A 22,374-nucleotide genomic window follows, 5' to 3' on the forward strand; every position below is an offset into this window, starting at 1 on the left:
CGTCCTTCTTCCGCCTCTGATCGCGGAGGCGAGACGGTTAGAGGCGCCGGTGGGCGGGTTGTGTGTTTGTGTGTGATGGCGGAGCGCGGCGCCTATCGCTGCGTCGAGTGCAGCAGGGAAGCGGCGGAGCTCTACCGCGACTACCGGCACGGCGTGCTCCGCATCGCCGTCTGCGTGAGTCGGGCGGGACGTTTATTTATTTATTGGGATGGAAGGGGCTGTAGTGTTGATTCCCTCCTTTAAATCAAAAATAGAGACCATTTGAAAACTGGAACCATCAACAGGTATTCTCAGGTATAAGGTAGTCAAGGTAGATAGAGATAGATTTCTGCTATCTTCAGACCTGTATGCTACAGGGAAAAATGGATTTTTATTTGCTTTTGTTATTATACACCAATCTTTTGTTTGGCTATGGAGCTTCAGATACCTCTTTGGACTCAAGGATGAGTCAGATACAAAGGCAAAAACGTCGTGTTTATGCCTGCAGCTCTGTGGCATAAGATTCAGTACATCTTGTGAACTCAGGTTATCAATTTAGGTCGTTATTTGGCTAAGAACATCTCTAAGGTAAACTGGGATCTGGTACATGATGCTCATTTCTCTTAGCAATTAACCATCTGATGACAGAAAATCCTTTTCTTCTGGAGCTGTGACGTCCCATGAAAGATGGGAGGTGTAAGTCCTAGTTGCTGTGTTAATCACAAATGCTGAACTGTCTTTGTAAGAGTAAAGACCGGAGTGAAAGAAAGGGTGATTGAACCACATTGTTCCAGGAAAATGGAACTGAGTCCACCCTTCTTCATACAGGTCCAGATCTGTACCAGTCTTTCCTTATTCCTGTCAGAGAGTTTTCTGTGCCTGTGTTGTGGGTTTTCATGGTTCAGTTTCAGTCTTAGTCCTAGCTACTCTTATGTGGGGCTGTTGTCACATAAGCTCTAACCCTTCTGCTCCATTTCTGGCCACCTCAGATGGGCTGAGAGTAGAAATGATAAAAAATTGTGAAGATCAAAAACTGGGCTGAGGTGAGATTAGAAGGTTTGGTCACTTGACCTGAGAAGAGTCTATCTGTCTTAAACTACTCCTTGTGAAATCAAAACATCGTGACAGGCTGCTACTCCTTCCTAGCATAAGGGAGAAAAAGTGAAAAGTATCTGGAAAGGTTGTGTAATCAGACTGAAAGCAAAACCAATGGACATCATCCAGATTTTTTGTTGTTAAAAAGCAGTGGGACACTTGTATCTTTATCCGATTTCCTATTTCCTTGTATTTCCTTGTATATCCTATTTCCTTGTATTTCCTATCCTATCCTATTTCCTTGTATTTCCTATCTCTCTATCCTATTTCCTTGTAAGAATATTTGATACTGATACTATAAATTTCAATTTAACAGCTTAAAAGAAAAGCTACAAAAAGAATTTATGATGTCACATTTGACCTATCTGTTCTGCAATATTGAAAGTTATCAAAGGAATATCTATATTCTCAAGGAAATATATGAGTAATGTCATGTTTCAGATATCAATTACATATTTAAGGAAGAAATTAAAAACTGTTTAAAGACATGCAGAAATCCAGATGCTCCTTTCAACTGATTTAGAACTGGTTGTGATGAGTGACACGTTTTTTTTGAGAAAGCCCAAAGAAAATTGAAAAGCTCCGTTTTTGTTAAAGAAGTGCTTTTTCCACATAGTCTAAATTTGCTGTTGTCTGCAAGTAAGCAGAACTACAACTGGGGATTAGATGTGAGCACCAGTACTTATTTCACTCTGAACTGACGAACTAAAATCACAGAATCGCAGAGGTTGGAAGGGACCTCAAGAGATCATCAAGTCCAACCCAACCCTTCTGCTAAAGCAGGTACCCTACAACAGGTTGCACAGGTAGGCATCCAGCTGGGTCCCGAATATCTCCATAGAAAGAGACTCCATAAGCTCTCTGGGCAACCTGTTACAGTGCTCTGTCACCCATAGTGTAAAGTTCTTCTGCATGTTTGTGTGGAACTTCCTATGTTCATCGATACGCACCACCGAGAAGAGCCTGGCCTCGTCCATTTGCCTTCTACCTCACTCTAGGTATCTATAAATATTTAGCAGAGCCCTTCTCAGTCTTCTTTTCTGCAGCCTTACGGGAGATGTTTCAGGCCCTTTATCATGGCCTTTTATAGAATCAGAATCCTTAGAGTTGAAAGGGACCTTTAAAAGCCATGTAGTCCGACTCCTCTGCAGTGAACAGCGACATGCACAGCTAGGCCTGGTTGCCCAGGGTCTGATCCAGCCTTGCCTTGAAAGTCTCCAGGGACAGGGCATCAACTGCATCTCTGGGCAGCCTGTTCCAGTGCCTCACCACGCTCACTGTGATAGACTTTTTCCTTATATCCAACTTAAATCTACCTGCGTTAAGTTTGAAGCCATTTCCCTTTGTTCTATCACAACAGACCCTGCTAAGGAGTCTATACCCTTCTTTCCTGTAGCTCCCCTTTAGATACTGAAAGTCCGCTATCAGGCCTTGAACTGAATTAACATTTGCTTGTGTTGGTTTGGCTGAAGTTAGGCTTTTATCACACTTGCTTTCTAGGTGCTTAAGGTTAGCAGCAGACATTTAAGTATTACAGCTGAAAAAAAATAACCAAAATCTAGGTATGGAGAAAATTTCATTCTTGAAGTTTTATCAATTCTTTGATATCCTCATGATGTCAGAATTGTTGCCTTACTTTTGTCCAGTAAGTCTATTGTCAGTGCACGTGCAAGTCTTCTGCAGTGAGAGGTGCTGTAGATCTCACAAGTCCCTGAGTGACCTCACGCTGACTAGGTCACTGGCTGGGTCAGCAAAAAGGACTCTTCTTTTGTACAGTTAAGTCTCAAATAGAAATAAAATATATTAAGAATGGGACTCTGTCTAACTTAAGAAGATAGGCAGACATGAATTTATTGGCTTTTTTGTGAAAAGTCATAGAATCATAGAATCGTAGAATCATAGAATTAGCTAGGTTGGAAAAGACCTACAAGATCACCTAGTCCAACCATCCACCTACCACCAACAACCCCACTAAACCATGTCTCCCAACGCTATATCTAAACGTTTCTTGAACATCTCCAGGGACGGTGACTCAACCACCTCCCTGGGCAGCCCGTTCTAGCGTCTGACCACTCTTTCAGAAAAGTAGAATTTCCTAACGTCCAGCCTAAATCTCCCCTGGCGCAACTTGAAGCCATTCCCCCTCATCCTGTCACTAGTTACAAGAGAGAAGAGGCTGACCCCCAGCTCACTACAACCTCCCTTCAGGTAGTTATAGAGAGCGATGAGGTCTTCCCTGAGCCTCCTCTTCTCCAGACTGAACAATCCCAGCTCCCTCAGCCGCTCCTCATAAGGCCTGTGCTCCAGACCCCTCACCAGCTTTGTCGCCCTCCTCTGAACACGCTCCAGGGCCTCAATGTCTTTTTTGCAGTGAGGAGCCCAAAACTGGACACAGTACTCGAGGTGGGGCCTCACTAGGGCTGAGTACAGAGGGAGAATGACTTCCCTACTCCTACTGGCAACACTATTTCTGATACAAGCCAGGATGCCATTGGCCTTCTTGGCCACCTGGGCACACTATAGTTATTCTCTTCCCATTAAATCAACACAAACAAAGTAGATGGTTAAATGTTAAATGTTTGGTAGTGGTATGCCGAATTAAACATCAGTCTTACAGCTTTAGATTTATTTGGCTGTAGCTGGCAGAAGCTGTACAGCACTAAACCTATTCTTGCGGGTAATGCTGCTACTTGAGTATTCGTTTGTAGCAGCCTCCTGCTACATACTATCAGAGAGCATCCTAAGGAGGGCTAGGAAGATGGCTAAGGGTTTGGAGGTATGAGAGGAGCGGTGGAGGTCCCTGGTTATGTTCAGCCCAGAGCAGAGGAGCTGAGGGGAGGCCTTATGGCGGCTGCAGCTCCTCACAGTGGACGGGCAGCGCTGAGCTCTGCTCTCTGTGACAGCGACAGGGCCCGAGGGAACAGCATGGAGCTGTGTCAGGGGAGGGGCAGCTGGGGGTTAGGGACAGGTTCTGCACCAGAGGTCAGTGGGCATGGAACAGGCTGCCCAGGGCAGTGGGCACAGTTCCAAGAGCTGGAGTTCAAGCTGTGTTTGGACATTGCTCTAAGACATAGGGTTTAAATTTTGGGTGGTGCTGTGTGGAGCCAGGAACCAGGCTCCATGATCCTTGTGGGCCTCTTCCAGCTCAGGCAATTCTGTGACCCTCTTAAATTTGAAAAGATTGTTCTTTACTCCTCTCAGAAAGCTTTTGGACCCTAGTCTAAAGGTGTTCAGTTTTAAGAACTGTTGAAAGCATTGTAAATTCTGGGGCATGTTAGGATATTCTTCATCCAACCTTTACAGCACTCGTGTTCCTGAAGAATCATCTTGTTTGTGCTTGTCCAGTGCTTGTGTGCATAAGTTTATTAAGCATTTGACTTTTCCTGAGCCACATCAACCTAGAGATTTGACATAAGTAAATTGCTGCCTGTAAGAATATTTGTTCACAATTGTCCTGTAGGAATAAATGAAGCAAGACTATGCCTTTAATTATAGTTGCAATTTCTTTTGTGGTAGATTTTTCACTTATTAAATGATGTAGCTGTTGTCTTCTGTTAATTACGTCCTTTCTTCCGTCTCTCTGATTTCAATTTTAGATCCACCAAACTGCTGGTTAATTAATCTATTTTTGAGCTAATTCCTTCTAACTTTGTCACTGTCATTGTACATAGTATTTTCTCATCCAAATGAGTTTGCTTTTTTATTTTCTGGGACCAAGAAACACTGATTAATGGTAGCAGCATTCCTCAGATGCTTTATGCAGTGTATTCATTTGTTCAAATGTTTTTTTTTTATATAGATGTTGGGTGTTTAAGTCAGTCTGCTAGTGAATTTTTGCATGCTTAACTTCTCCAATAGTAATTCTGATAAATAGCAAGGCAAAGTTTACTTTGGACACAAGGAATCACTGTCAAATTGACATGAAGCTTGCCTGCAGCTTCATGTTGTCTCATGCTGCATTTTTGACTGTGGCTATGTTTCAGAAAGCTGCTGCGCATGGATTTCTGTTCTGGCAGCATAGAGCTGTGAGCTCATTGAAATGGAAATAAGGATCGTTTCTATGACTTCTGCACTCTGAGCATGGCAGCTCATGTGTAGGCCTAGGGGAGTGGAATTAGCTCAGGACAAGCTAGAGAAGGCAAGTTGCAGAGCTGGTGGAATGGTAGCAGGAGAAAGCAGGCCTGCAGACTTGCAGCTTTCTGCAGGTGCCCTTTTTTGAGCTGAAGTGGCTGCTGTGACCAATTGCTGCTGCTCCTCTGCTCTCTCCTAGAAGTTATTTTCCCTTCAGGACTGCTGGTTGAGCCTTTTCTAAGACTGTTCTGTTCACAATTACAATAAGATAATTTTATTAGCTCCTCTCATTAACTCAAGTCAAGGAGAGAGTACCCATCCAGGTTAGTCAATGAATATGAAGTGACTGATGACAACCTATTCCCAGTGGGCTCGGTGAAATAACCTCTAGGAGGCACAGCAGGAATCAGCAGATGCATTGGAGAAGTATTTTCTCCATGTTTTACCACCCGTCAGTAGCAACTTCTGACTTTTCAGCTATATCTGTGTGTGAAAACTACATTTTAAGTATTCTAAATGTATTGATATTTGTTTGTTCAGTAATGAAAAATGAATTGAAACACTGGACTATTTACCAGTATGGAAGAACAGTGCAACAAGAAAAAAAAATACATTTTTTTCTTGAAAGGAAGAAAAAGGTAGGGTAGGAGATAAAGCATATCTTTCTTTTAAAAGAAGGAAATGATAAATGAAATGATAAGTACGTCCTTCATCGTTTGTTGATCTGTATTAATCAGAAGCCTATGAATGTAGGTGGTGTATCTTTCTGGTTTATAATGGAAATACTTATATCGACTGTAGTGTCAAAGGGTAAAAAAAGCAATTTTTCTGGATGAATTAAAAACCAATTGAAAATAAAGATTACATTAAGGAAAAACTAATATGAATTGAATAGCTGCTTTGTATTTATGCATTTGTGCTAAGCTCAGGAGCATTTCGTGAACTCTTGCTTTCTTTTCTTTCTAATTCTTGTTATTTTGTGACTTTCAGAAATCGTGCCAGAAACCTGTGGATAAATATATTGAGTATGATCCTGTTATCATCTTGATTAATGCTATTTTATGTAAAGCACAAGCATACAGACACATTCTTTTCAATACAAAGATAAATGTAAGTTGCTATGCCTCTACTTTGTGAATTTTTAGGTTAAAGGTAATACTTGGGTTTGATACATTGGTTGAAATAGGTGTTAAATTCAGGGTCTGTTCCCTTCCACAGAAACCAGCAAGCTGAACTAGTTTTGTTCTCAAACAGATTGTGGGTCTAGTACTGTGAATAGAACACATGTAGGCTCAAACTCTAGCCATTGCCAAGAGAGTTACTGTCTCCACAATACCATCAGAACCAGCTACCATCTTACATATTAAAGAAAGTCCTAACTGGACTCATTAGAAGAGAAGGATCTTATTTCAAATTCATTTCCAACTTGAATTTCTACTGGAAACGATTATTTTTGAAATGAGCTATATAGTATAGCATATTGGTTTGTTTAAATATATTTAAAATGAGAGTTTACTCTAACTCCACTGGCATACAGACTGAGTTTAATATTGAGATACACTAAGAATGAACCCTCATGACATCATTTTTGCAGTCACTTCAGAGGATACTTTTAAATGTAGTTTGTTTATATTGCTCCATTTACTGTTGGTTCCTCAACTAAGAAATGTTTTTGGTATCACTTCACTATCAGCTTTTTGTAAAGATGCAGGTTGTCCCAGGGAAAAACAGAAACCAGGCTGTGTGAACCAGTTCACTGAATGGAGTATGTGCCCTTTCGCTGAACCTTTTGATAGGATAGTTCTATTAGCTACAGCACGGTTTTGTTTTATATTCCTAATTGAAACAGCTTTCTTAGTTTAAAAAAAAAAAAGTAGAAAACAGGCCTTGCAAACTGCAGTTACATACTTTCTTCCATGCTGTTTTCTACACCCTATGATTTCCCTATCTTGTTAATTGATGTTTAAAAGATTATTTGCTAAACTAGTGACTCAACATAGTAATTTGCTTATATTTCTAAACAGGTATAAAAATCCTATAGAGATTGTTTGTTTAGAGCTATAGAAATGTATTTTAAATACTTTTTTTAATATTGGTGCTTTAATTTATGTTGGTTTAACACTAACGTTTTTACTATTCTTTCATTTCCCAGTTTCATGGGAAGCTCTGCATATTTTGTTTACTTTGTGAAGCTTATCTCAGGTGGCTGCAGCTACAGGATTCTAGCCAAAGTACAGATCCTGATGACTTAATCAGATATGCCAAGGAATGGGATTTTTATAGAATGTTTGGTATAGCTTCCTTAGGTAAGAACAATAATTATTTCATGTAACTATCAAGTGTACTGCTTAAGCATTCAATAATTTCAGGAGTCTTTCAGCAAATCTGCATTGCAAAAATTATTAATATAAAGTAGAAGTCATGTCCAACCCAGCATGGCTAAATGATTATGCACACACTCTCTAATTTGCCTTCCTTTACTTTTCAAACTTGATTACAGTTCAGACAGGTATGATATTCAGACTGACACGATCAGCATTTGATGTCAAATCGCTGAAAAGTGACAATATTCAGAAAACATTCTTAATTCATTTGGATAGCTTGAAGACTAGTATAGAGCACAGTCTTATTCCAAGGTGCAAAACTCTAGGTACTGTCATTGTCCTGTTTTTATATATGATCATTGTTTCAAGCACGTTAGCATTCTCAGTAGTTTACATTGTGCCTCATTCTCTTGCATGATACACTGCCTGTCACGTTCCCTATAATAGTGTGTGCTCCTCTTTCTATATTAATCAATTTAAAAGGACTCTGCTGGTTTTACTTACTTAAAAATCAGCACATAATGTGGGGAGATGCTGTGTTATCATAGAATTTTGCTTACAACTTATTGAAAAAGGAAAGACAACTCTTTCAAAGTGACTAAATGCTCTTTAAAAACAAAACCAACCAACCAAAGAAGAATACTCCTGTGCTCTAAGACTACAGTTGGAGGCAGGGAGAGTATTTGCTTGATTTTGGTTAAGGCTTTTAGTCTCTGATTTTTTTTTCCAGGTGATATTCTTTAAATCAAGCATGCAGATAAAAATATTTCCCTTAGACGTTCAAAATTTAACTTCAATCATTTATTTTCTTAGGTTGCTCTAGTAGGTTTTCATAGCGTGTCAGCAAAAACATTGGAAATTGTATTTCAGTAGTAATTCAACTATTACAGTTGTCACAAGAGTTGCTCTGATGTCTGCATAAGTTCCAGTGTTATACAGGGACAAGGTATCAAGAATAGCTCAATGATATTTTCACCTTAGTGTTCCTCCTTATGCTGCATGAAAGAGTTCATTGCAGGTGACCTTTTGAAAAAGGGAATGTATTGATGGCTCTGTTTTACTGGCTAACAGACAGAATAAAAAAAAAACCAACAGCACAAAATAAAAACTTTGCCTTTTGTTAAAAAGAGTTTCATGTGCCTGTGCTGCATGACGTTAGAAATTACAAGTATGACGATCTTGCAAGTAGAATTTTGTGATAGGATAATTTTGAATGTAATGATACTGAATTGGTTTAAGTAAGTAATAATGATGTATGGCTATTAAAGTGAACATAGGAGATGCAGATCACGTTCATGTTTGCATGTGTCTTTTAAATAGCAGTGGCTCGGTTGCATTTTGAGATGCATCATTTCATTGGAATGTATCAAAAATGACTTTATTTTTGTGCTTTGTTTTCACTTTTCAACTTCTCTTATTGTCTCTTAGAACAAACTTCATTTTTGGTTGGCATCTTTATTGCCTTGTGGTGGAGAAGACCCAAGATGCTAAAAACAAAGTCTGACTTCATTTTACTTTTCAAAGCACTGCTGTTGTCCAGCTATGGAAAGCTTTTGCTAATTCCAGCTGTTATTTGGGAACATGACTACACGCCTTTGTGCCTTGTATTTATAAAAGTATTTGTCTTGATATCAAACTCTCAGGCAATTAGAGGTACATTTTTGCTTTATTACTGTATTATTTGTATGGAATGTGTGAGAAAATGCAGCTGATAGATAAGTAATTTCTATTGTTATATTTTTTTAATCAATATGAGGTGTGTGATGAAAAAGCTCTAGCCTAAAATGATGTTTAGATTTCATATTAAGTGAATTATAGGAAAAAACAACTTATCATCATCTCTTTCTGTATACTGTATTAAAATCATCAGATCCATCAGTTATAGTTTGAGACACCTCAGCGTGGATCATCAAAACATAGAGTAGAATTATTTGCGTGTCTGGAAGATGAGTGTTTCATGTTAATTTTATGCATGAACTTGGAAATAAGATGTTAACAGATTTGTGTGATTTCTTACGCATACAAATTAGTATGAATTCTCGCATTGTTCCTGTGGTATTAGATGGAAATCAATAAACTTGCTTTGTTTTCTTTTGCAGTTACATTGAACTTGAACCGAATGTTCCCTTGGTTGGCTATTTTCTTTGGATTAATTTTGGAATATGGTGTGGTCTGCTTGGTCCAGAAAATGGGATGGGACTTTTGAAATGTCAGCTCAGACCTAAAAAAATATGAACAAAGTGATGATCATTTTCAAATGAGGAGGGTCACAGAATATCCTGAATTGGAAGGGGACGACAGTCCAATTCTGGCTCCACACTGCACTACCCAAAATTCAGACATTATGTCCGAGAGCCTTGTCCAAGTGCTCCTTGAATTCCAGCAGATTGGGGCCACGACTACTGCCATGGGGAGCCTGTTCCAGTGCTGGAGTTACCCTCTGTTGAAGAACCATTTCTTAACACCCAACCTGACCCTCTGCTGATGCAGTTCCATGCTGTTCCCTCAACTCCTGTTGCTGTCACCAGAGAGAAGAGATCAGCGCCTGCACCTCTAAGATCTTGGCTAAGAAAGATCTCTGCCAGCAGACTCTGAAGACACTGTTTTTATAGCGATGATGATGATGATCAATAATAAAAATTTTAGTAGACAGTTTGAGGATGAGCTAAAATGAGAACCACTTGGAAGTTTGGCTGCTTAATGTGATGAGCAATGAAACTTCCACCTTAGCTTATTTTTCTATTAAAAATATGAACATTTCACTATCCTAAGAGCTTTATAAATCTGGCTGTATAACTGACTGGAATAAAAAAGGTATGCTAAAAAAATTTCAGCACTGCAAGCAATCGCTGCGTTTTGGCAGAAAGAGGGGGATGAATTGTTCCCTTAGGAGGAAGGAAAAGAATCAGTGGAAAAATGTAAAAGCCAAAATTGATATTTCAGCACAGACAGATTTCAGATAGAAGTAAACATGTGCAAACAGATTTTTTTTTTTTTTTAATAGGAAAGGCAAGTATTGCAGGTTGAAACTAGACCAGAAAAACTAAGTTTCATTCTCTGGAATGTTTATATAAATAATCCAAAATAATAAAATACCTAGTTCTAGAGTAATCTCTAGGAAGTACAGTTTTAACTGGCTTTGAATTTTATGTGATTTCATTTCATATTTCATTTCATGAAATATAAGGGTGCTCAGCAATGTTCTTTTATGTAGTAGTATTTCTAGAAAAAAGAGACAAGGTTTGGAAAGTATTAATAAGGAGACACTTACAGAAGTTCTGCACGTTTTTCCTTCACAGGCAAGGAGAGGGATAGATGGCCCATGAAGGAGCTGGCAGAATTGGTTTTCTCAAGGCACTAGTTAGGACACTGACCTAATCTTCTGCAGAATGGTTTCCGTTATGTTTCATCCAATGTTTAATTTTCCTGCTTCAGTTCTGGAAGGCTGTACTGTCTACAGGTACTATTTAGCTTTTTCATTTTTCTCAGGTACAGTCTCCTATCTATGTTTTGCAAAATGCATTAGTTAAAATTTTGCAACATCTTCCAAGTTAACTAGGAACAGGTTTAGAGTAGGTCTAGATGATGATCACAGAAGACACTGGACATTAAAACCCTTGCAACTACACAGGCTGTGTTAAGTTACTCTGTTAGAAAAGCAAAGGGTTGCTAATTCTTTTCTTCCACTGAGGATCAGAGGCCAGCACCAGGTATGTACTACTTGTTAAAACTGGCATCTTTCTGAGCAGGTGATGGTGTGGCCGGTCAGAGAAGGTTTAAAAAATAAAAAATAAAAAGGAAGTGTAACTCCATTTAACTGCACAAGACTGGTCAACACCAAAACTGTTCCAGTAAGCACATAGTTGTGAAGGTGTATGAGGGATCCACCTTGCTGTAGCAACTTTGGCAACTTGGTATTTAGAACATGCTTTACTTTGCATGATTCGATTTGGAGAGGTACTCCTCCCCCATAATCTTTTTAAAAACAGTACATTGCTGATGGTGCTTTGAGGAGTTGTCTTCCTACACTGCCAGACACATTGTTGCAACATATGCTGCAGTTTGAGAAGTTGAAATGGGAAAGTGCAGTAAATATTTTAGAAAAGCTTCAGGGATGCAAGTTTGGCCTGCTTTCACTTCCTTCCTGCACCTTCTGCCCATAGTGAAAGAGGGGATGCAGTTCTGCTGCAGCAGAGAGGGTGACAAGAATATGCACTAGGAAAATGCTGGTGTCTGCTGAGTCGAACCCCATTTGTTATTGTAGCTCTCATGCGGTATTTACCAGCTTCCTGTGCATACAAGGAAAACTTTTTGTATTACAAGTAATGTAAATATTACCAATCCAGAAGCAAAATTTGTAAATAGAATGTATATAAATTTTCTTAAAGCTGATTTAGAATTAAAAAATAAAACTCAAAAAGTGTCCCAAAATAACTTCTTTAGTAGACCTAGAATAGAGATGAACACTTCCAAAGAAGTGCTTATATCTTGTGTCACGCGGGCTGATAATATCTCAGCTATGCACTCTGCAATGCTATCAGGAACCATCATTATTCTTATGCAACTTTGAGGAAGGAGGAAAAAAAAAATAGCTATGCAGCCATGGACAAAACACGCTTTCAGTCTTTCAGAGGCATCATTATTATCTAGTCACACAGGGCGCTCTGCCTTGTATGATTTTATGGTTACTAGTGTATTGGAGTTAGTGTGACAAGTGCACTAATATTCCACAAATCTAGTATGAACTTGAGGATTTTCTCTGCGTGTATGTGTGTTGAGGACTGCATTTTTGATGCATTTGGGAAAGGGTCCCTTATAGTGCTTCGGAGAAAACCTAGACTATTTTAAGGTCCTATCTGTTTAAAATAGTCATGTCTCTCTCACGTTTATTCTTTTTTGTCTTTTCATCTCATGCTTCTTAAACTTTTTTTTGTAATGAAATAGTCATCTGTGCTAGAAAAATGTATTAAAAATAGGCTGCCCTTCCTACATATCTTGATATTGTTTCATTAACTTGCATGTAAGGATTTACTTAGTTAAAAAAAAAAAAAAAAGAAAAGCAAAGATCAGAGAAATGAAGTGAGTTTTGCTCAGAATCCAATAGGATATCATGGCCTATAGGAGAAGGAAATAAGTCCAGAATTCTGTCAGATGAAGTGTACAAAGCAAACAGTGATGTTATTTAGACTTAGGTTGTGCCAAGGTTTAGTGATTATCCAGTGAGAGCTGTGAACTTTAACTGGGTCCATAGGTCAAGTATTTAGAAATTACTCTATACAACAGTAGAGAATTGGAGTAAAAGTTAAATAGTTAAAAGAATGTAGGTGACAGGAAGAATTGAGAAGATCATTTAAAAGAAAGGGGGAGTATAATCTTAAGAAATGTTAATGTAAGAAAAGATGGATCTATTATGGATATAGTATAAAACAGTATGAGTATGTGATTAAACAAATGAACATCATACTCCTAAATATTTCTAAGGTTGAACATGAAAGAAGAATATTGTTTCTAGCAGATATTCTTGCCATCGTCTAAGTGGCAACGTTGACAAATGACAAAGGGTATCTTCCAAACAGTAAAGCCAATGACTTTCCCTAAAGAAGTTACTGATAACCTCATTATTTCAGCAGTTTGCACTCCATCCTTGTAAATACACTTTTTCCAGCTAATAATACAGAAATTGATAGAATCAATTGTGGAATGAATGGATGATCTCAGCTGTTGCATAGCCCTTCCTGTTCACAGCAATAGTATGTGTTGCCTTCGGTTTTACTGGTGAGGAAAAGGCTACTACCCTTATGACCTCATTCAAGCATAGACAAGTGAGTCCTTTCTTACACAACCCATCCTATCTCCAGCACACAAGCTGCCATTTGTTATCCCAGTATTCATAAAACTGAAAGTAAAATATCCATCTGCACTGGAAAACTATTAGCAGCTGATTTCTCTTAAAACAAGAAAGCTATTGTTTTTCAGGAATTTGCATTTTTCCAATCCAGTTCTCACCCAAGTGAGTAATATTAAGCACCGCAGTGCCATCTGGAGTTTAAGAGTAAAGCACTGTTGTTTCCAGAACTGGAAGGAACACAAACGCACTGTTAGTACATCATCTTTTTTTTTTTTTTTTTTTTTTTTTTTGTAACATCTCCAAGCTTCTAAATCAAAGTATTACTCATTTACAGTTTGGAGAAATGTTTAAATGAACTTAGTGATCAAAGTCAGCCCACAAAATAATTGTTTCCTGACTTTATTACAAAGTTAATTCACAATTTCACTAGGAAAGCTAGGAAATGCATATTACTTTAGTATGACACCTTATTTAAGACATAAATGGCCATGCAAACGGTGATAATTCTGAGTTTTTTAAAAAACTGTGTGGCAAAAGGCATAGGGAACAAGTGACTTCAATGCTAAAAGTCAATAGGAATTTTGTCACTGAATTAATTTGAAACCCAGGTTGCCACAGTTAGAATTTGCAGGAAGGAGTATATGATGAGATATCTGTATTCTCTCCTCATTTATAATGCTGTTCTGACCTTCTTAGTCTTTCCAGTAGTGCTTACTATATTACAGAGGTGGCTGGAAAGAAGACGTGAAATTGAAGAGTTCTGTAAAATCTTTTCCTTAAATATGATCTCCTGTATATATTTGTAGAGTTCTCTTGAGCACTGTATAAATAAAGAGCAGGCCTGCAAAGCAACTACTACCTAGCAAATACTGCCGATTACATTTTAATTGCTATTCATTAGAATTACAGATTTCTTACTTTTTATTTTTCTCTCCTTTCTGTGTAAAACGGTGGTTTAAAGTATCATAGAATCATAAAATGGTCCGGCTTGAAAAGGACCTCAAAGATCATCTCATTTCAACCCCCCTGCTGTGTGCAGGGTCATCAACCACCAGGCTGCCCAGAGCCACATTCAGCCTGGCCTTGAATGCCTCCAGGGACAAGACCCCCAAATTTTCTTATCATCTCTAACTGTAATTTTGAATACGTTTTTAGGCAAAAGAATTGCCCACAGGATGCACAGTAGTGCACGTCACAGCTATGTGAGCAGAGGAGTAGGGACATGAATTAAGACCTGAACACTTATCGTGAATATGAGACCAACTACGAGTGTGACCTTGACCTTGTGTTCGTTTATGTATGTATCTCCATAAAATGATTTCACCTCCATCATCATAGGATTTGGGGAGGGATTAAATTGTTGTTGTCTGCTTAAAGAGATGAAAAGCATTAAGTCCTCTCAGCTGCAGGTTTCTGGGAGTCAGTCAACACCATGAATGTCAGATATTGAAACAGACATGCCAGGAGCCATAGAATATGAATATCGAAGTTGACATGTTCAAAGAATTCTTCTTTGTTATGTTAAAGGCAGCCTTAATTCTGAGCCTTGCTCAGAGTACATACATACCTACACATACGCAGACTTTTAGGGGCATATACTGCAAATCATGAATCTCTTATCAGAAATTTTAAGTTATTGCAGCTACATGTGCCAAAATAAATCAGAAATTGGTTCAATAAAATTGAAGGGGTGGTAGCTGACGCATTAACTCATCTTACTTTCAGCTATCTGGAAGGAAAAATTTTTTGACAGTATGAGGCTTTGAGGTGGAAAGGACAGGTATGTCTTGCATAAAAATTGTTTTTTGAAAAAATATTACTATTAGTATCTTTTTTGTAAATTAATACAGTAGCATTGCATAAATGTAAACAAGAAAGCAAAATGTTGATACAGAAACACTTCTACTCAGCTTACATTCTCTCCTTGTAAACAGTCCATTCACTCTGTTTGTAAGCATCCATGAGGGTTTTTACCCTTGTAGCCTTTTCCTGCCATGGATACTTATAGCCCTTCTGATGCTGTCAGACATGCATCGTTCTTCAGCTTTGATCCCTTCTTTGGTCTCTCACTTCACTTCCAGTGTAAGGCTTTGGTTCTAACCTTCAAAGCCATTGACGCATCCTGTCTTGGCTACAGCAGAGATAGCATCTTTTTCTCTCAATAGGACTACAGCATTCTTTTCATCAACAGAAATCAAAAGCCAACTATAATGTAATAATAACTAGGATGAAGAAAGTGTCAACTGCATAATAAAGTGACTTGCCAGAATCAGGAAAATTGGTTTAGACTTCTTAGGATAGAGAGCATAAGTAAATATGTCATTTTGAGCATACTGATTATCAGCTTTTTCAATACCAAGGGTCTCTGTTTCCATTTGAGGACATTTCTCTTTCTTTGTAATGTGGAAATGGCAGATTACACAGCTAGGAAACCATAACCCATCTCAAACACATTCCATCCTGGGAGAGAGCAATATGAAAATAAGACAGTGCTGATAAATGAAGTATTTGTTCAGCAAAGGTAGACAGATTAAAAACAACTCCTTGATAAAACAGCATCAAAAAATGCATTCAGATCATTTCTGCCTTCCCTCATTGTTACCTATCTGCTTTCATTAAAAAAAAATGCCAACGTGGTGATGCTAATCTAGTTCAGCTGCAGGAGCTCTTTGATAGTAAGTTCAGAGAGGCTTTTAATCCTTTACGTTCTGTCCTGATGGAGGACAGCAAAACAGGAAGTTCTCATGCACAGCTTCTTCCTCTTTATAATGGCAGAGTGGAAGATAGCCATCTGCAGTTTCATGCCATTATACTGAAAAGTGCTGGCTCCTCTCAACTCCTCACAACAGCTGTTCCTGAGTGTGCAGCTTTGTCCTGAGCAGGCAGCTGACTCTGCTTCTATTGGTGGGAAGTGATCTGTTTCCACAGTATCAGGGCTAAAAGGGAATCCAGAGGTGATCTCGTCCTTCCTCTGTTAGGGCTGGCAGCCAGAGATCCTGTCTGTGAGACCCAAGTTAAGCTGTCTGTCCTAGATTAGGAGACCTGTTAGATTTCGTTATGTGCAGTGGCACTTTGATGACCAATTGTTTTTCAGCCTTTAAACTGTGACAGTTTATTCAAGCAATATGATTTCGTGAAAATGTAAGATTTACATGAGGAATTCAACGTGAAGATGGTGGCTTGATTTTTAATAATGTAGTTTCCTGTTTTTATTTTCCAGATGCATTCTTCAAAGTCTCTGCTACCTCCTGCAACAGCTTTGCTAGGGCAGAAACAGTAAAATCTGTCACCCAGATTCCTTAGCTGTAGAACTGCAATGTATATAGGACTTTAAAAGAGGTACAGACTACCTTATTTATTTTAATCTACTATGGAATTCTTGTCAGGGCTTTTAGGTTGGCTTACACACAGTTAAGCTGAAACAAAAATACAATCATTGCCTGAAAACTAGAGCATCTATTTTAGAGTGGAACGCAAGGATTGGACATGGTGAATTGAGATCTCTGTTTCAGGATAATAAACGCGCCTGTACAAACACCCTTTTAATTTGTAAAAGAATTGTAGTCTAAGTCTCTATAGCCAGCACACTTTTAATCGGATTCTCTTACAAATTTTTTTGTATTTGCTTGGCTTCTCTAATACTGATTGACGTATTTTTCTCTACACACCTGCATTTCAAGGCAGAGAAAAGATTTTTATTCTCTATGAGAAGTTATATTCAAAGAGTAGAACAATTCTCCATTTGCAACATAAATAGAAAGGACTTTGTGAATGACTGGCTAGCGATAAGTGGCACGGGGAAAAGAAGTCCCATTGTGTGATCACAGAAAGCACTGAAGACAAGACAAATCTATTTACATATGAAAACTCAGACCTTAAGCAAATCCTACAGAAAAGGACATGAGGCAAGATAAACGAAATACATAAAACAGATGGGAGAATTCCTTCCCCCACCGCCCCAGAGATTACCACAAGTTTCTACCACACTCATTTGTCATTAAATTTTAATCCTTGATGCAAGTGCAGTGATTGTCCTCAAAATACACTCGGGGTTTGTTCATAAATGTTTTTTTCCTCGTAAAAAAAATGCACACAAAGAGGTATAAATAATATATGCTATGTAAGTGCTGTATATTCCATTTATCTCTGCAGGTTATATTCTGTGATACATTGTATTTCTAGGAATACTTCTCCAATTTGAGCAATGTGACTAAATATCTGTCAAGAAGAGCTAGAGTAAATCAAATATACTAGAAAAGATTCTCTTCTATTTGTACAATATTACACAGAAGCATGAAGGAATATCCGGACTCAGAATGTAGGTGTCCTGTATTCAGAAGACAAAAAAATAACAAATGGTAACAGGGTTTTGATATTCTTGTACTATGAGAAGTGAATGTCCTTCCTAACAATGTGTTATTTTTTTTCAGCTGATTCTCATTAAATGGCCCTCCCCAGTACCAAACAAGTGTTTCAGTCTTTAGGTAATTTACCCTTTGTGGAATGTAAAACACAAAAATAATCTTATTCCATGACATGAATAGTCCATGGTGTTGTTAGTAACACGGGCTATACATGTGGTCCTGTCTAAGCTTTTGCTTTTCCTATTCAAAATTTTGCCTCATTTCTTATAAATTCACCTCTGTATGCAGTGCTTGAACTTTCCAGTATCTTACATAGGCATAATGAAACTGTGGGCAGTGGAGCTTTTGGTACAAATAGTGCTACAGATCATTGTTAAATCCCAGATCCAGTTGAACTGAAGACACTGTAAACGGTTGAGTTTAGAGGAGAAAATAACAAAACTTACTGCCTGTATCCTACAGGTGCTTTTGTAAGTGAACTAATAACCTTACTGTGTTGCCCTTTTGCAAATGATTTAAAAGGTTCTGCTGTTTGACAAGTCAGAACAGTTTAAGCTATAGCTGGTAGGATGCAGACAGGCAAATTTATTGTTTGTGACAGTGCTTGGTATCCTGAGCCAAAAAGAGCTCTAAAACTATTACTCATGTGTCTAGCCAGATAATCACAGGGAAGTTTCTGATCCATGGAAGAAATGCTTGAGATTTCTGAAAGAGAATATTTAGCACTGTGAGAAGGATTGAACTACTTCTGCTACCACAAATTGCCTTAAAGCAGTTTGACACACAACTGACACACAACTGAACTCCGCACACTGACAATTCCCAACAGCAAACAATGCAGTCTGCTCTGGCCACATGTTTTAATTTCTAATAGTCCACAGTCTGTAAGAGATTTCTCCTCTTACTTTGCACTGAAGAATTCTCAAAAATTGCATTATCTTAAAGACATTATCTTACATTATCTTAATAATGTTGTAGCACTAATGCATTCAAAACCATGGCAGAAATTCAGTGGAAGTAGTCACGAGCCTGTGTATTTCAACAGCAAATAGTTTTGTCTCTTTAAATTACATACCAGCCTTATCTGAAAAATGTAAATTCTATTGCTAAAAGCACATTCCTCTGAAATCACATGTGGGCCTGATTACCCAACGCTGTTTGTTTCCACATCCATCTAATGAATTTTCCTGAATAGAAAGGATGAAAGGAAGCCAAAAAAGTAAAAGCAACAGACTTGTGCAGTGAATATTCATCTCCTCCAAAAGTACCCTTTCATTTAAAAACAAATGGCTAAGTTCACTGCTAGCCCTCTGAAGTGAGAACTTTCGACCTAATACTGCTGCTTTCTTATGAAGCTTAATTGCCCTGCAAGCAGCAGGCGCCAGTCCAGCACAAATCAAGACTCACCTACAGTTCAATCAATTACATCTGCCCTTGAGGAAATCTACACTGTGAGCTATGTCTGCTCTTCCAGACAATCTGATCTTGGGATAGCTTGTCACTGTGTACAAACCATGTATACAGATTTCACAGATTCTTTTAACCTCAGAATACCAAAGAAGCCAGCCCTTTGCAACAGACCCTGTGTGCTTGCAGAGCTGATTATGGAGTTAGAATAGCCGGGAAGCTAGTCAGAACAGCTTGGTAGGGAGCCTTACCACTTACTGTATGGAGCCTTAAAACTTCCAGAAAATGTTAAAATCAATATAAGAATACTTTTGAAATGAAACAGAGCTCTAGTTTATATTACTTCTAATTAATTTTCGTTTTAAAGAACAAAACGAGTTATTTCCTTAGGTCATGCAGTGTTGTTAAATTTAATAGATTCAGATAAACCAGCAAATATAACAATGGATGGTAAATACACATCTGAGGAGTTGTTTTCTTAGAAAGTGCATGTAGTAAATGGAAATAAATATGAACCTGAAACTATTGTTGTGATGTATTCTTTACAGGCAGACCTCAAAAAAACCGGAGTAAATTCTTTCCAAATGGCTCAAAGGCACAAAGCTGCACACTGGGCAAGAAAACAGACCTGATGATAGGACCCCTCCCGGCAGGTACACCTGTTCATCCACCCATTTCGCATTTCTCACTAGCAGTCAGCTGAATGACAGAGTGAGGAAATTAGTTCCCCTTGCTGCCAGAACAATCAGAACAATCTAATTCCTTAAATACAATTAGTGCTTTTAGCTAGACAGCAAGGCAAATAAAATGATTTTCAGGTAAGCAAAACTATGCATCTGCATATACAAATAACTTTAACATTAGAAAACCACAACAAGTAAGTAGTGTATACGCAGATTTTAAAATCTATTGGAAAGTGACAAGAAAAATCCCCCAAGTTGTGAGCAGCAAAGCTTGTGAAACCAGCTTGTGTCTAAGCATCTTGTTCCAGACTGCACGTACCTCTGTCCTCCAAAAGTACTGACATTCCTCACCACAACACTCACACCTTCCAACATCCCATTTAGTCCAGTCTCCCCTAAGCCTCTTCTCCCTTGCAACACACCCAGTTCTCAAACTCACCAAAAGACATGCTGCAGTCTCCCACCTTCCCACACCACCCACATGTATTTAGTCTGGCAGACAGAATGAGGGAAGATGCAGAAGGCACCCAGGCTGCTGTAGAGCTCCACGCAGCCAGGCAGCCACCCAGCTTTTGCTTCCTGGCTGCTGCTGACCATACAGAAAGGAAAACATGAATTTCACCTTTGATCCTGGCAGCCAAAGCAGCACTAAGTCTCTTTCTTCTACCAGCAGCTATTACAAGGTTTGCAAAAACAGACAAACTTCACAACTTCTGTCGCATCAAATTTAGTTTATAGCAAAAAGACTGACAGAAGGTGCATGGGCAGTCATTATGTTAGCTGTGTTTCTTAACTAACTAGATGAAATGCAAGGCAAAGCCTCGGCTTAGTAAATAGACACTATATCGATCAACTTATTTACACAGATTCTGGGGTTTTTGCTACACTGCTGCATTTAAAACTTTGCAAACTTAATCATTTACAAGGAAATATAAACTTTTTTTAAAAATCAACTTATTTTATAAGGCTGCGGAAAATAATTTGGTTGCCTATATTAGGAACTAAATTATCATTTGCAAATTCTGTGCATTATCATACCCCCAGTCTTTCAATTTCACATGGCCAAATCTTGCATTAAAACCTCATCTTTAGAAAGCAAACTGAATGATGACTCCAAGCCATCTGTAAACAGAGAGTACAGCTTTGTTCCGCCTTTACTGGAGAACTTTCTGTGAAGCAACACTAATCTTTTTTACAGGTTATTGAAATGGTCAACTATGGCACTTTTCACCACATCACCTTTGAAAATACTTGCACTGCTTATTTGAATACTTCTCCCATGTCAGCATAGGTTGTTGGAGATACCATGCAGCAGCGGTTCTGATTTCAGGAAAAGATCCCTGCTTCCAGTTCTGTCCCACTAAAATCAATAGAACTGACAGAGAATTCACCAGGAGCTGAAGTTGGACCTAAATGCCATCTCTTATAGCTGTCAAGCATCAGCCATCCTTGAGTTCTTGAGTAGAGCACTATTTCAAGATTCTTCTCTGTTTGCAGACTCTGAACATTTCAAAACTAAACTGTGATTTAATTATGACCATATGACTGCAGTTGTCATAGCAATAAAATGAAGGTATGTTGTCAAAAAGCCTTCAAACAGCTGAAACAGACCTGGTAATTCCCTACTTCTAATCCTTTTACCCCACATGTGGACACTCTGGAGGAAGACTAGTGAAGAGTTCACAATGGTAGATTACCTTCTTAACCACTTTACTAAGTTTTCTATCTCTGAGCAGCAGGATGTTACCCCTGCTTTCTTGCCAGCCTTCTCCAAAGCAGTATCAGCTAAGCTGACCATGCGGCCTACGAGTTGCATGGTATTCACTTGGTAATAAACACTGTATTTGAACAGAATGAAAAAATCTTGTCTCATGTTTTCAGAAGCATCTGTGAAGCTTTCCTTTGGCTGAGGGCTCCCATCTGCCACACAGCCCCAGTCTGCTTTCTCTCACCAGGTGTGCCTGCATCCAGCACAGCTAGGTCTGGTGGGAGAGCATGCATTTCCCATGTCGTGGTGAGATACACAGCTGTGACAAAGGAGGGAGACTGAAGATGCAAGAGGTGCATTCTTACCCATCTTTTAGAGTTCACTGTACATTGCAGCCTCAGTGACTGTGTAGATGACTAAACATTAACACTCATTCACTGTGAGATGCAGCAGAAGTGAGTCAGCCAAGGATCCTTTCATAAGTACTCACTGACATGTAATTCATTTTCATTGTTTTAACTAGCTGCTGTCCTCATTTTATTACTGCAGTAGTATGCCAGACTTGGACTCAACTCTTTTCTAGAGCAAACTGCTAAAAAGGCTGTAGTCTTTACAGAAAACAAAGTGAAATCAGTTGTTTTGTTTCCAGCTTTGCTCATTCTTTCTAGTGGAGAGAGAACTGATGAAAATGTAGGCAATCCAGGAGGCTCCTGGAATGTATCGAGGATAACTTCCTGAGCCAGGTAATAGACAACCCCACCAGGGAGGATGCAGTGCTGCACCTGTTGCTCACCAGCATGAGTGAACTGATTGGTGACATCAGGATTGGAGGCTGCCTGCACTCTAGTGAGCATGCAGTGGTGGTGTTCAAGCTCTTGAGGGACATCAGACGAGT

The 22,374-nt window shown here is 38.7% G+C and overlaps 1 protein-coding gene across 2 annotated transcripts; it reads left to right on the forward strand.

Moving 5' to 3' along the window:
• On the forward strand, window positions 42–19,613 carry ARV1 (ARV1 homolog, fatty acid homeostasis modulator). 2 transcript variants are annotated; one of them, XR_002436430.1, is made up of 6 exons: window positions 42–174; window positions 6,136–6,255; window positions 7,298–7,451; window positions 8,898–9,122; window positions 9,569–10,929; window positions 16,538–19,613. XR_002436430.1 is itself a non-coding variant. In XM_021390049.1 (5 exons), exons 1-5 carry the CDS (start codon window positions 76–78, stop codon window positions 9,673–9,675), a joined length of 705 nt encoding a protein of 234 aa, XP_021245724.1. In that variant the 5' UTR covers window positions 42–75; the 3' UTR covers window positions 9,676–19,613. The 2 variants fall into 2 exon arrangements, 1 of the variants encoding a protein (XP_021245724.1); XM_021390049.1 differs by having other exon boundaries at window positions 9,569–19,613.

This window comes from Numida meleagris, chromosome 3 (assembly GCF_002078875.1).
Source record: "Numida meleagris isolate 19003 breed g44 Domestic line chromosome 3, NumMel1.0, whole genome shotgun sequence".
NCBI lineage: Eukaryota > Metazoa > Chordata > Aves > Galliformes > Numididae > Numida > Numida meleagris.

Excerpts from the sequence above, each read along its gene's own strand:
- ARV1 (XM_021390049.1), top strand. The coding sequence starts at position 76 with ATGGCGGAGCGCGGCGCCTATCGCTGCGTCGAGTGCAGCAGGGAAGCG. Across the intron at positions 6,256-7,297 it reads TTTTCAATACAAAGATAAAT|TTTCATGGGAAGCTCTGCAT; the intron begins GTAAGTTGCTAT and ends TTCATTTCCCAG. Across the intron at positions 7,452-8,897 it reads GTTTGGTATAGCTTCCTTAG|AACAAACTTCATTTTTGGTT; the intron begins GTAAGAACAATA and ends ATTGTCTCTTAG.